This window comes from Juglans microcarpa x Juglans regia, chromosome 5D (assembly GCF_004785595.1).
Source record: "Juglans microcarpa x Juglans regia isolate MS1-56 chromosome 5D, Jm3101_v1.0, whole genome shotgun sequence".
NCBI lineage: Eukaryota > Viridiplantae > Streptophyta > Magnoliopsida > Fagales > Juglandaceae > Juglans > Juglans microcarpa x Juglans regia.
Genome location: NC_054602.1, coordinates 18,561,946 through 18,577,654, shown reverse-complemented (window position 1 = coordinate 18,577,654; position 15,709 = coordinate 18,561,946). Strand labels below are relative to the sequence as shown.

The following is a 15,709-nucleotide window of genomic DNA, read 5'->3' as shown; positions in this document are numbered from 1 at the left end:
ATGAAATACACAATTCATGAAATCCATAAATATGGTTGTGGGGTTGGTTAGGCCAAAAGGCATGACCAAGAATTCATAATGACAACACCTGGTCCTGAAAGCTGTTGTAGGCACATCCTCTGCCTTGATCTTCAATTGATGATACCGTAATCTGAAATCAATCTTGGAAAATACTTGAGCACCTTGCATTTGATCAAATAAATCTTCTATGCGGGGTAGCAGATATTTATTCGTTATGGTCACTCGATTAAGTTCTCTGTAGTCGATACACATTCAATCTTGGAGAATACTTGAACACCTTGCTACTCCCCTCATTTCTCTTCTTCCATGGCCCTTGATCCATACTAGAGGATCGTTGTGGAGTAGCTCTCTTCCTCTGTTATTGTAATTCAACACCTCTCTTGAGGTTCTGCTCAACTAGCATCGCCTTGTGCACTAAATCTGGAAAATTCTGAATCTTTAGGACCATCTCTCGTTCATATATCTTATAGTTCAAACCTTACTCAAACTTCCTGGCCTTCTTCTCCTCATCAGGAATCAGTATGTGGCGAAGCATGATAACTCCGCAAACCTTGTAGCACACTAGCGCACAGTCATAGTCTCCTGTACCCAGTTGGTGAACTCTCATGCTCTAGCTTCCCTATCCACTTTAGGGAAAAACCGGTCAAAGAAATTCTGCTTGAATTGAGGCCAACTAATCACTCCAGTCCCCTTAGCTTCCTTGATGGCTTTTTCAGAATTCCACCATCTCTTCGCTTCTCCAGTTAATTTAAAAGTTCCAAACTGGACTGTTTGCTGATCAGTGCATTCCAAACCCTAAATATATCTTCGATGTCTTCAATCCAATCCTCCATTGCATTTGGATCGCCTCTTCCATCAAAGGTGGGAGGATGCGTGTAACGACCCGATCTTATACTTTTATTTTTTTTAAGAATAAATTACGAATAATTTTGTTAAACTCAATAAATGAGTTAAAGCCCATTAGAGAATTTATCGATAGATTATTATTATTTTTTAAATTAAGGCTCCATTATTATTATTATTATTTTCTCTCCAAGCTCATGAGTCATTTTCCATAATAAAACTCCTCCCTACCAGATTTTTCTTCTATAAATTTCAAACAATCCACTCACATGCACATGAACGTCTCTCCCCTTTGTTTTCTCTAGGCTTTTCCACCATGTTTTTTATATACATACAAGAACTTTTTATTGATTGTTATCAAACTATGGTTGCCGCAACTGCCCTCCATCACCTAGACTCCTCACCTTGGTAGATTTCTCTTCATGCACGGTTTAGTTACTGTCCGTCTATCACTGCATACACGGCTCCATCGTACCGCTTCCTCTGTATACACGTTTATCACCTCTAGAGCTTTTTTTTTTTTTTTTTTCTCTTTTGTTTCTCATCCACCTATATTTATAAAAATGCTTTAGCCCGCATAGAATAGCCACTGCCACCCAAGCTGTTTCCTCTCCGTGAATTACCATGGGAAACCAAACCCACGCACCCACACAGCACCAACCAGTACGCACGACCAATGCGCCCCAACTCCTCTCATCTGCTTTAACCCCATGGCAATGGATCATTGTCACCATCCAGCTTCCACAAGTGGCACCGTGTTTAACACCCAGACCCAATCAAACTCAATTTTTTGTATTTATTTATTTTGTTCATTTTATTTTGTTTTATTTTCTTCACACGTTAATTTTTTTTGCCGCATGTTTATTTTTTATTTTCGTCTATATTTCTTTTTAACCCGTAAGTCTCCCTTTCGTCCACTCCATGCACACATACGACACAACCTTTCATCCGCACACACGTCTCTCTAGGGTTTCACCTCATATATATATAGACGCATATGTTATTCCATGCTATTAAAACTACCCAAACACTAGCCGGTACACCACCTTAGAATCGCAAGCCTAGCCTCCATCCCCTCGGTCTCATGCACTCCTATACCGAGAGTCACCCCACATAAGCCAGCCCTCCGTCGTCCATACTGCCACCACCAGTGCACCCCCACATAAGCCTATGATCAACCAACCCATCTCCACCGTGCACCGACCAGAATTCACGCTGCCCTCCATACAAATCGACGCAACCGTGCATGCACTGCATCTCCACGGATCGCAGCTCCACCTCGCCGTGCATCACCTCCACTTGACCATCACTAGTAGTCCAGCTCCTCCACCGTTCACTGCTGCACCACCACCAAAGTGCCGAGAACAACCATCTACGGAGTGATCCGAAACTCCTATATTTTGGGTCTGAAAAACAGAGTAGTCCTTGCTCAAGCCGTTCCACTGAGCTCCTCTGCCAGCCTTTCCCTCTCCCTGTGCCCCTTGGTTTTTCAGCCTCGTTACACGACGGAAACCACCGCACGTAGCTCTCGACCAGTCGCACGCCCTCTCGCTATCCCTCGGTGAGTTCTCTCCCCTTCTGTACGCCATAGTCTCTTCGTCTCTCACTCATACCTTCACTACGTTTTTTTTCTCACTCTCTCTCGCTTCCAGTGCTCTACCGAGATCACCGCCGCTACGTTGCTAAGCCCCTAGCCCCTTGCTGCAGCCACATGATTCCTCCGTGTGTAAGCCCCTACCATGCAAGATATCTATTTGCGTAGGTCTTGGTTGGTTTTCAAAGAAATGAAGGAAATTACATGAGTGCCCTTTTACTAAATGTTTTATTAATGTGCTTTTAATTTTTTTTATTTACGTATTAGTACACTCTTATATATTTATGATTACATAAATCACTTAAGTATTTTAACATGTTATTAAGTAAAGTTTTAACTTGTGTACTTACTAGTTTTGACCTAATATATATATATATATATATATATATATGGAAGGTAGGTTTAACCTAATGTTTTCGGGTGAGAAGTTTTTTTTGGGGTTTATGTTTAAATGAGTTTTGCTTTAAGTTTCAATAAATATTATATTTGTATTTTAAAGGAAGCAAACCTATTTTTTAAGAGAGGAGTTTTTCATGACTTATTTTATGGAAATTTTAGTAACCAATGTATTCTTTTTATTTATAAAATGTTCCTCGTATTTTATATATTTTGAATATTGATTTTTATTGATTTTTATATTATTTTAATACTTGCTCGATAAAATTCTTATTCGGTACGAATTCGATTAAGTGGATATTGATGGTTTTGGGAAAATGAGGGTATTTTGGGAATTATGAGAATTTTAGGTTTTGAGGAATAATAAAATAGGTCATTTTAGCATCATAGGCTTAAATATTGAAATATGTATTTGATTGGAAATTTATGAAAATTTTGTTATTATGTTATAGGTGGCGATTAATTATTGTTCGATATTTTTTTGGAAACTTCTGAAAAAGCTAAGAAATCCAGGTAAGCAGGGTTCCTATGCTAGACTTTGCATTAAAATAAAATGAGCTGAGGTTATTTTTGAAAAGTATACATATTTGATTATGAAAAGAAATTTAAACTACCCCAGTTATTTGTTTTGCATTATTCATGAGATTCTGTTTAGGAAGAAATTATTTTCTATCATGACTGGTGTAGACATAAGCTTATTTTTGACATTCTGTTTCTGAACTTTGAAAGAGAGAGCGAATATGAAATTTTGTGCATAAATTATTCTGTGATATAATTTTGTTCTGTTCTGAAGATTTTCTGTACTCTGATATGATCTGATGTGATTTCTGAAAACCTCTGGCATAACATTCTGTTTCTATTTTTGTTCCATTCTGACCTCACCACTGGTGTAAAACTGTGGCCTCTGTTCTAGTTGGTACCAACTTTTCTGTTTCTAGTGCACCCACTTTGGAAACAAAGTGGTTTTCTGCGTGATCTTTCCTATGTGCACACTCGGGGCTCCGAGAATGAATAAGGGTAAGATTCACATTTTATTTCTGCTAGGTTAGCTACCGGGATTTGCACAACCCTACCACGAGGTTAAACATGGTATTTGTTCTAATATGATAAGACAAGATGTGATGTTTCAGTTTATGCTATGCCAAATGAATTTTGACTATGAACATTTTTGAACTTTTGCTCTGATATTTTTGATAACATGTTCTGACGCTGCATTATGAAAATGTTATTCTGATTCTACATTCTGAAATAAAATATTTTGTTTCTACGTTCTGAATTCTATAAATACTCATGTTTACACACTGGTATATGTTCTCTGCTTACTGAGTTGTTGATAACTCACCCCTTATCTCCATATATTTTTTAGATAATTTTGATGGTTCAGTTGGAGAACAAGAGTAGGAAGTTTTAGTAAGGTGTGACGATCGAAATGGAATAAGTGCCTGAGGGTACAAGTGCTTATTTGAGAGTCGTAGTTAGTAAACCGATTTTATTTTTCGGGTATTTTGATTTGATGAGTTAAGGATAATTTCGAGTTTGGGAGAGTTTTTAATTTCTGTTATTGAGATTTTCTTTATTGTCCCCATGGAGGAACTTAGATATTTGGATTGATTAAATGGATTAATATTTTATGGGATTTCTGGATTTTATAGTTGTGTTATTTTAGTTAATTTTAGGTATTAAGAGTTAACTTTCCGGACCTTCGGGATCGGGACGTTACACCGTGAGCCATCTGACGTCCATCCAACAACACCACGTTTGCTCCCCAACCCCACGAAGACCACACTGCAGTACTTGGTCAATCCACATCCCATGCAGAAGCGATGAAATCGTCACCCAGTCGTTGAGAAACCACACCACAAAATACTCAGTTTTACTACACCGAAATAGAGGAAATATTCTTCTCCACCGTGAGCCACAAGCCAGCCACCCATGTCACGACCACAGCTTGGTCGTGCTACCCCAATGCCACCATTGCCTCAGACCGCTTTGTCCCTCACAATGAGCCATCGCCGAATGACCCCACTACTTCTCCGTCTCTCCCCTTAATCTCTCTCTAAGATTCAGTTTCTCTCTCTCTCTCTCATAACTCTCTCTCACTCTCAGTTGCGTAGCCGCCACTGGTTGGGTTGCCACCGTGCCCAGCCACCAGAACCACCATCGCGGCTGCCTTCTTCCTCTCGGTGAGTATTGCATGTCTCTCTCCCTCCCGAGCCTTCTATTTCTCTACAAAATATATTTACTTTAGGTTTTAGTTTAGTAGTGCAGGTTTCTAGGAGATTACAAAAATGCCCCACTATATTATTCTCCCAAAATGCCCATGTCTAGTATGCTGTTTTTCAAAAATATCCTTGCTTATTTAAAACTAACAGGTAAGGATATTTTAGTGTTAGGAAGCATTTAGGTTTAGGAAATATAGACTATTTTAGTAGTTTAGGTTTTAAATAAAGTCACAGGTTTAATTAGAAATTTATGAAAATTTCGTGTTTATTTTTATAGGCAACCAACTATGCGCTGAAAATAGTGGATTAGCGTTGCAAGGTAAGTAGCATGATTATACCCTTACACGTATGTACGGTAAACTGCTTGTCTTTTTATAAAAAAAAAAATAAAAAAATATGCATGTATGCCCTTCATTGGAACCCTTTTTTTTACGTACCTAAATGCATGATTTTATGTGAGAGTTATTTCATAAAATTATTTATGAAATGCATGATTTTATGTGAGAGTTATACATAAAATTATTTCATGTGAGAGTTATGCATAAAATTATCTATGAAAAGTCACGAATTTATGTGAGGCAGCATGTATCACGATATTTATGAAAGAATACGATTCCATTTGAAATCTATGATATGATATGACAAGTATGTATGTGATTTCTTTTGAAATCTATGAAATGACAAGTATGCAAGTATGATGATGATAAATTATGTAATAGCCTATGTTATGATATGAAGACGGTACCTACGTTATGGACATATTGCATTGCCAGGTCGTGCATACTGGTAGTGCACCCAGTATGTCTTCCTTATGTATGGATTCCATAACCCACGGCCATGGGCAGAATCGGAATCTATTTAGATTCGCTAACCCTAACTCACGAGGGTCAACAGTGGGTAACAGCCTATGATAAGTGAAAGATAAGTCCATGTTCATGTTCATGTTAATTACATATGTATTTGTGAGTATGCACGTTTTTCAAGAAACCCTATGTTTATTATGTTTACTGTATGATGTGTTGCTTATTGAGTATTCGACTCATTTTAGTTTGTTTTTATGTTTTTAAACTACCCCAGGTGATGATATTTATGAGGATGAGACTGCAAGACAAGACTTGATCCCGGGAGGCAAGACAGAGGCCTAGACATATTATGCTATGATTATATTTGGTTTAAAGTTTAAATAAATTGTTTTGATAAGCATATGAGACTTCCGTATTTGTTTAAAATAAGTGCTTCCGCAGACTCTATTTTGGATTTTCAGTAGTTATTAAAGTTGTTTTATTTATGGAAACTTTCGCATCTGACGCGTTGTTAAAAAGAAAAAGTTTTTTTTTTTTTAAGTTGAAGTTTAGTAGTAGCACAGAGGGAAAAAATGAGAGTGAGATTGGATAGTGGGAAGAGAGATTTACCAACGCTAGGAGTTCCGATGAGAGGGCTCGATGGCAACCCAAATATCTGTGATTAGATGCAAACACCTAAAATCTCAAATCTATCGAAAAGAAAAAAAAGGAGAGAAAACGAGAGAGAGAAAGAGAGAGAGAGAGAGTGTGTGTGTGTGTGTGAGTGAGTGAGTGAAAGAGGTGCTAACCTTGGTTTACTTCAATGGTTGAAACCTAGGTGCACTACAATCACCGAAATTGCAGGAGAGGGAGGATAGGGAGGTTGGCACTTTAGAGAGAAAGAGAGGGAGAGTGGTCAGTTAGGAGGTTTGAAATTGAGGCAGGAAGGTAACTGCACAACGTGGGAGAAAAGTGAAACTGACATAGAGCATCTATCGGGAAGAATGAAAGTGACTAGAAGGGGGAAAAAAGACTTGCCAAAATGGCACCGTCCACTGGGTCTTCTGTCAACTTTGAGCTGCTCTCATTCTGGCTCGAATGGTCCCTATCTTCTCTGGTTTTTTCTATATGATTTCTAGACCCAAAGTTTGTCTTTCCCCCACCTCATCCCAATACAAAGGAGATTTACACCTCCTACCTTAAAGTGCTTCATAAGGTGCCATCCCATTGCTAGCCTTGTAGCTGCTATTATAAGCAAACTCAACCAAAGGCAAATGTAGTATCCAATTTCCCCTGAAATCCAGAATACATGCCTTCAACATGTCTTCCAAAATTTGAATAGTCCTTTCTGACTTACCATCCGTCTACGGCTGTAAAGCAGTACTGAAGTTTAACCTACTGCCCATGGTGATGGGCACCAACATGGACCTAGTCTTAAAGATTCTTTGCAAGTTTCAGATGGGCCAATTACAACAAGTGTTAAGAAGATCAAGGAAGCAATGCAAGGATTGGTGCAATCCACTTGGGATGAAGCTAGCAAGAGCCTAACACACAAGATGGACTTTAAATAAGAAGAACCAATTTTGATCCACTTGATACAAGCTGTCGAAGACATGACTTCGAGTTATTATTTGGACTTCTTGTTATTGAAGGATTTCAATTTGTTTAAATCATTTAAAGGATTTATTTTATTAGTTTAGAATAATTGGGTTTGAGGATGCTTGGCTCACATATGTTTTATGTGGTATGAACTAGGGTTTTAAGAGAAGTTTTTAAGGGTAGTTTAGGGATTGTTTAAATTTTCAGCTAGGGTTTGTTTTGGGAAGGCCTTGGATTTCGCCCAATGGTATTTTGGGAATAAAGGGGCCTTATTTTGGCCTAGGGTTTATTTTGTTTAAGGGAAGGGATATATAAGTTACTATAGCCACAATATTGTTCATTAGTTTATAAAATTTGACGAATTTATTCGTTGTGAGTTAAGATTATTTCCTCTTGTTCTTGAATGAACTTTTGAACTTATCAAAGGTAAATCACAACCTTTGTGGCGTTCTTCCTTATAATTTAGGCTCTTGAGATAGGTTTTTTAACGGGTCTAGATTTTCATATAATCTAGGTTCTTGAAACGAGTTCCTCAACGGGACTAAATTTTCCATTGGCTTGATTTTGGCTTTCTTGGGTGAGTTTTCAAATTGACTGTGGGTTCAAGGGATTCCATTCCCACAGGTTCAGAGACAAGTTTCCAATCGGGTCTGATTCTATCTTTTAATTCTTGCATCTTTAAATTTAATTCTAAGGCATCATTGTTCTAGGGTTGCAATAAAAACAAAAAAACAAAAGAACAAAAAGTAGGCTACAGAATTCTTAGGATTTTTGGTTTGGCTGAAATTTGCATCACCTAGGGTTTCAAAATTCTAGAGTTTCTTGCATCTCTAAGTTTGTCAATTGCTTGGAGTGTCATTCCATTTATTCTCTTCTACTTCGTTGTCAATTCCTATATGTTTGAATTCAATTGCTTGATTTTCACAATTAAATATTGTTGTTTGTGATTGAATTAGAGAAAAGAAAAAGAAAGAAAAGAAAAGAAAAGAAAGGAAAAGAAAAAAAAATCGAAAAAAAAAAGAAAAGAAAATATAGTATATTCAGAGGTTGCTACATAATTACAACAAAGAGAAAGAAAGACATTTGTTGATTGAGTTATATTATCAAAGGGGCTGATTACATCTTTCTAGTTAGTATCTTATTTTATAATTACTCTTACCATTGTATAAGCTCCTTGAGTCTCGTGTCATTTTATTCCCTTGTTTCTTGAACCTATTGTTAGTTGGAATAATACAAGGTTGTATTGTCTTGATTTAGTTCAACTAGTTCTTGAAGAACTTGAGCAGGAAAATTATTGAGATAAAAGGTAAGAGAGTATGAGACTACTATCGAGAAGCCAATTAAGAGTGAAACACGAGCGGAGTGCCATTATTTGAATATAAACACGTAAAGGAGTGTGTGAGGTTTTCCACAAACATTCTTTTTGTATAGCACATTATGATGTCTCATAGGAGTGACTTATCACCAAAGAAGATGGCAGATAACTCTTTTTTTGTGTTGCAAGACATGCAATAATAGTTTGAGTTGTTGAACTTGGTGTTGGGTGAAGTAAAGGATAGGATGGATCATCAAGAAGCGGTAATTAGAAATCTACAGGGCATGAGAGATAGAAGGCGACGTGAGCCTAGTGTTGAAAATGGATATGAGAAAGAAGAATATGGTGATGATGAGGAACTCCAAATTTATCCTAGAATTCATGAAATGCCTGAGTCATGAAATCCATAAATACGATTGGGGCGTTGGTTAGGCCGAAAGGCATGACCAAGAATTCATAATGACCATACCTGTAATGCTCCGTCCATGTGGGTCAGGAGAGTTAACTTATGTTACCTGATAATCAACTCCAACACTGGTAATATACTTCCAAAAGTTTCAAATCAAACATAAATACTTCAAATTCAATTAACCACATATACTCATATATCAAATCCTCAACACATCAACCCAAATAAAAAAATATCAACTTCTCTACATGACACTTAAACTCACATTTCAACAATATAATTATAGACTCCAAATTTCTAATATTATAAAGAGATTTTGATTCAAACAAATTTCCTCAATATAATCAATTCATAAAAAATGCCAAGTCATCAGAACACAATGAAATTTCTTAACAAAAAAATCGCCAATACTCGCTGAAAACTTTCTATTCTTATGTCATCTTACCCAATGCTTCGTAGTCTTGATCCTCGACTGAAATATCCAAAATCATTTGAAAATATTGTGAAGATAAAGGGGATGAGTTATCAACAACTCAGTAAGCAGATAACATATACTAATATGTAAACATGAGCATTTATAGACTTTAGAATGTAGAACAAAAATATTTTTTATTTTCAGAATGCAGAGTCAGAACATGTTACTAAAAATATCAGAGTGAAAGTTTTAAAATATTCTTATTCAAAATTCCCTTGACATAGTATAACAAAAACATCATATTAGAACTTAATTCCATGTTTAACCCTCGTGGTAGGGTTGTGCAAATTCCGGTGGCAAAATGAGCAAAAATAAAATGTCAATCTTCTTCTTATTATTCTCGAAGCCCCGAGTGTGCACATAGGAAAGACCACGCAGAAAAACCACTTTGTTTCCAAAGTGGGTTGACCAAAAACAGAAAAGTTGGTACTAACCCAAACAAATGCCACCGTTTTACACCTGTGGTAAGGTCATAACAGAATGAAAATAGAATGTCATGCTAGAGGTTTCACAGATCGCATCATATTATATCAAAGTACATAACATTTTCAGATCATAATAGAATCAGATCACAAAAATATGATTTATGCACAATTTTTCATATTCGCTCCCTTTTGCACAGTTCAGAAATAGAATGCCAAAATTTTACTCATGTCTACACCAGTCATGACATAAAGTACTCTATTCTTATACAGAATTTCATGTGTCATGCAGAATAAATAACTGAGGTTGTTTCAAATTTATTTTCATAATAAAACATGCATATTTTTTCAAAAATCAACCTCAATCCATTTTATTGATGTTTGTGCAAAGTCTAGAATAGGAATCTCGCTTACCTGGAATTCTTAATTTTTTAAAAATTTCATTAACAATGCCGAACAAATATTAATCATCACCTATAAGATAATCATGTAAATTTTCATAAATTTCCAATCCATCACGTATTTCAATATTTAAGCCTAAGCTTCTAAAATAACCTATTTTTAACTCTTCAAAACCTAAAATTCTCATAATTCCTAAAATACCATCATTTTCCAAAATCGTCAATATCTACTTAATCAAATTTGTACTGAACAAGAATTTAATTGAACAAGTATTATGATAATTACGGAACTCAATAAATACTAATATTTAAAATATCTAAAATACTAATAACGTATTATAAATTAATAGAATACTTTGACTACATTAAAAATGTTATAAAATACATCATGAAAAACTCCTCTCTTAAAAATAGGTTTACTTCCTTTAGTTAACAATATTATTAAATATTACTACACAAATATAATATTTTATGTGACTTAAAACAAAACCCATTTAAACATAAACCCAAATAGACCACTCATCCGAAAATATATATCTAGAACATATACTAAGGGTAAACTGGTAATAGTACTCAACTATTAGCTTAACAATTTACATATATATATATATATATATATACACACCTTATGGGGAAAACTAGCAATGAACAAAAACAAAAATAAAGAAGTAACAGAAGTGCAGCGTCGGCAGGGACTTACATCAGGAGAAGTTAGAGCCCGCATGCGACGGCTGGGCTGGAAAACTGAGCTGGCGTGGCTGTTGAGCTGGGGAGGGAGTGCTGCGGCGAAGCTGCCTACGCTGGGTGGCGAGAGATAGAGAGGCAGAGAGAGGAATAGCATGCGGTGGCGAGGGGGTTGTGCTGGTTGGCATATTCTATGGCTAAGGGTGGTTCTGTCTTCCTTGAGGTGGAGTCGGCGTCTCCAACTGATGGTTGCTGGCTCACGGGGTGGAAGACCCCCTCTGTTTCGTGGTGTAAAACTAGGGTTGGTGTTTTTACCGATAGTTGAGAATTGGGCAGGGTTCGCGGAGGGGGGATGGTGCACGGCTGGAGTGGTGAAATTAGAGTGGCTGAGGTACCATGTGCGGACTGTGTTCGGTGGAGTTGCGGCAAGTGGATTGGCTTTGGGGTGACGGTTTATTGGATGCAAACTGAGACTTTTAGTTTGGTGTTTTACGGAAAAACGATGGCTTGCTACGGCAGTGAGGTCTGGACTGAGGTTCACATGGGGTGGACGAACTAGGTAGCAACAACTTGGCGTTGTAGTTGGTCTCAGAAGTAGATTCACACTCTATTTTTGGTGAAAGAAAATGGAGGGTGTAGGAGGCTATTTTCGTCGCGCGGTGGTGATCGCGATTGAGGTAGTGGTTGGTGGCAAGGGTCCTCGCCAGAGGCTGTAGCGTGGAGATCTCAGTTTGACCTTCTGTGAAGAGGAGGACGAGCGGCAGCTTCTAGGGTTGAGGATGCTTAACACATGAATAAGATATATATAGAAAACAGATAAAACCTAGAGAAAAATGAAGGAGGGACGTGCATGAAAAGGGAAACGGATGTGAAACCGAGCATGACGGAGTCTAGAATTGTTTTCATGGGCCTGGGCTCTTTAGCCTAAAAATATTTGGCCCATGTCTTGGATCTTGTACGGGATTAATACATGGGTTTTTTCCCTTAGTTTTGGGCCTCAACTCAACCTAAAAAAAATTTACACTTGTCCCATAAATTTTTCAAGTCAAAATCCACTTGGTCCATTAAAACATTTTAAACCTAATTATCAAACCTATTGAAAAATCATATTCCACCAAAATAAAGAAAATTTGGGCTCGTAGTCCATAAAAAAATACTTCTTAATCTGAAGTGGGCTTTTCTTACCTATAACCCAAAGATTTTGGAAAGTGGGCTAGGCTGGGCCTGGGTGTTACAATACCTTGTCCTAAAAGCTGTGCCATTCAATGAGGAGTTTTGGAAAGAGGTGCCGTGCTTAGGGCTAGTTCAATGGCAAACTCTACTTTTGGCTCGGGTGGTAAGCTAGACAAATCTTTAGGAAACACCTACGGATATTCTCTCACAGTAGGAATCTCCTCTAACTCCAATTCTTGCTTTGGTTCATCCACCACGTAGGCCAAGTACCCTTGACACCCATCGCGTATTAACTCGCAAACCTGAAAAGTAGATATAACTGACGGAAAGGTATGCACTCTAGAACCCATAAACCGAAGCTCCTCTCCCTCCGAAAATTTGAACACCACCTCCTTCTTAAAACAGTTAATACTGGTATAACTGGAAGCTAACCAATCCATTCCCAATATCACATCAAACCTAATCATAGGAAAGACTATCAGGTTAGCTGGCATTTCGCTCCTGCTAATTGTTATTGGACACTTGAACAAATTCTTGTTCCAGGTCACTGTATCTCCTGCTGGGGTTGAGACCATCAAATTGTAATCCATCTTTTTAGCTTCAATGGGGCAAAAATTGACATAATCCATTGAAATGAAAGAGTGGGTAGCCCTCGAGTCAAATAAAACAATAGCCTTATTGAGAAAAGGGGAATATTTCTTGTGTTTACGATCATATAATCCATACAGATAAAAATATAAGTAGTCCTAAATTTTCAACAAAATAGTAGCTAAATAGGAGAATCAGAAGGAGTATACTTGTGATTACATCATTTTTTTCCTTAGCTCCACCCGGCATCAAAGCAAACACTCGTACCGGCACAGTCCTCCGCTGGTTGTTGCCTTGGTTGTTCGGCCTAAAGCTCTGAGTTGGGTTGGGCTTTCTGTTATTTTCCGCAAGCAATGGACGTTCTCTAATGACATGACCATCCTTCCTGCATCTGAAACATGACCCCACTTCCTTTCTGCACTCTCCAACATGCACGCGGTTATAGAACTTATAGGGGTTAGTTGTATGATTTCCCTGAATCTGTCTCTGGCTTGAGCTGCTCACCTCATTTCTCTTCTTCCATGGCCCATGATCCATACTAAAGAATCCTTGTGGAGTAGCTCTCTTTCTCTGTTCTTGCAATTCAACACCTCTCTTGAGGTTTTGCTCAACTAGCATCGCCTTGTGCAATAACTCTGAAAAATTCTAAATCGGTAGGACCATATCTTGTTCAAATATCTTGTAGTTCAAACCTTCCAAAAACTTCCTGGCCTTCTTCTCCTCATCAAGGTATGCGGCGAAGCATGATAACTCCCCAAACCTTGCAGCATACTGGCGCACAGTCATGGTCCCTTGTACCAAGTTGTTAACTCTAGGGCTCTAGCTTCCCTATCCACTTTAGGGAAAAATCGGTCAAAGAAATTCTGCTTGAATTGAGGCCAACTAATCACTCCAGTCCCCTCAGCTTCCCTGATGGCTTTTTTAGAATTCCACCATCTCTTTGCTTCTTCAGTTAATTTAAATGCAGCAAATGAAACTTTATGTTGATCTGTGCATTCCAAAACACCGAATATTTCTTCGTTGTCTTGAATCCAATCCTCCGCTGCATTTGGATTGCCTTTTCCATCAAAGGTGGGAGGATGTGTCCGATTAAATTGCTTAATGTGTAGCCCCCATCATTGCTATTTTTATTCAAATCTTCAAGGCTTTAGACTCAATGACAAGACGCCATCTTGAAAGCTTAAACTTGGTGAAACATTCTAAAATAAATAAAAACAAAAAATAAAATAAATTAAATAATGAAATAAATATTTGTGTAACACAAATATATACATATATATATATATATCAGATAACTATTTAAACTAGACATCGCTTAATACTCACATACATCTTTCGAATCTAAAACCTCAAAGTTATGAATTCAAGTCTTGACATTTGCCACATGTAAAACCTCAGATCCCATCAAAATCAACCATAAAGTTTATAGAAGCTCAAAGTTAAAAAATCCAAATGATCATCCTTATAGTCCTTATGTCCCTACACTTCCCATATGAAATTTCACTTCCTATGAACTCACAGAGACCTAAATCTCAAACGTTTATAGTTTGCAAAACCTCAAATGTAGCTCTGATACCAACTGTAATGCCTAGACCCCGGAGGTCTAGGGAGTTAACTCCTATCACCTAATAATCAACTCCAACAATGCTAATATATTTCCAAAATCGAAATATATATACTTCCAAAGGCTCCAAATCAAACATAAATACTTCTAATTTAATTAACCACACGTACTCATATATCATATCCTCAATACAGTAATCCAAATAAAATAGATCAACTTCTCAACATGTCTTAGTTAACATAATAGAATGAAATAGAATTTACATAAGTATTCATAACCATCTAAACATATTGAAATCAATCTACTAAACAAATAAATCCACCAACGACACTAGTACCCTGAGGTACCCAACTACTATCCTCAACTAATCTTACCAACAAACTCTATTACTGATCCTTAGCTGAACCATCAAAGTCATCTAAAAGTATTGTGAAGATAAATGGGTAAGTTATCAATAAATTAGTAAGCAAAGAACATATACTAGTACTAGCATATAAACATGAGCATTTACAAAGTTTCGTATGCAGAAGAAAACATTTACTTTCAGAATGAAGAAACAACATATTTACTGTCAGAATGCATTAACAAAAATCCTTCAGCATATCTAAAACTTTCTTACTCAAAAATCATCTTCATATCATATCGGAGCATCACATCATGATAGATACCATGTTTAACCCCCATGGTAGGGTTATAAACCACCATGGTTCGTTATAAACCACCATTATACCCGTGGCTGGGCCATATACCATGTTTGACCTCCTGTGGTAGGTTTATAAACAGCCATTATACCCGTGACTGGGCCGTATACTACGTTTAACCCTCGTGGAAGGGTTATAAACCACCATTATACCCGTGGCTGGGCCATATACCCTGTTTAACCACCGTGCTTGGGTTATAAACCACTATTATACTCGTGTCTAGGTCGTATACCACTACTATACACGTGGCAAGGCCTTAACAGAAACAAAACAAAACATTATCGGAACCAGATCATATTCAGCTACAAAATAAAAAATTCATACCAAGGTTTTTAGTTAACACATCATATCAAAACAGAATACTGAACATATTTAGATCATTTCACATATTCAAGAATAACAAAAACAAAACTTCTTTATTTAATCAAAACAAAATTTTTTTGATTTCATATTCACTCTTTTTCACAGTTCAGAAATAGAATGCTAAAATCAGCTCATGTTTACACCAGTCATGACAAAA

The 15,709-nt window shown here is 37.1% G+C and overlaps 1 protein-coding gene across 1 annotated transcript; it reads right to left on the bottom strand.

Moving 5' to 3' along the window:
- Positions 1-12,527: 12,527 nt before the first annotated feature.
- LOC121265770 lies at positions 12,528-13,710 on the bottom strand. The gene is made up of 3 exons (XM_041169441.1): positions 13,617-13,710; positions 13,192-13,559; positions 12,528-13,082 (listed from the first exon to the last, which is right to left on the bottom strand). The coding sequence occupies exons 1-3, from the start codon at positions 13,708-13,710 to the stop codon at positions 12,528-12,530; spliced, it is 1,017 nt and encodes a 338-aa protein (XP_041025375.1).
- Positions 13,711-15,709: the final 1,999 nt, after the last annotated feature.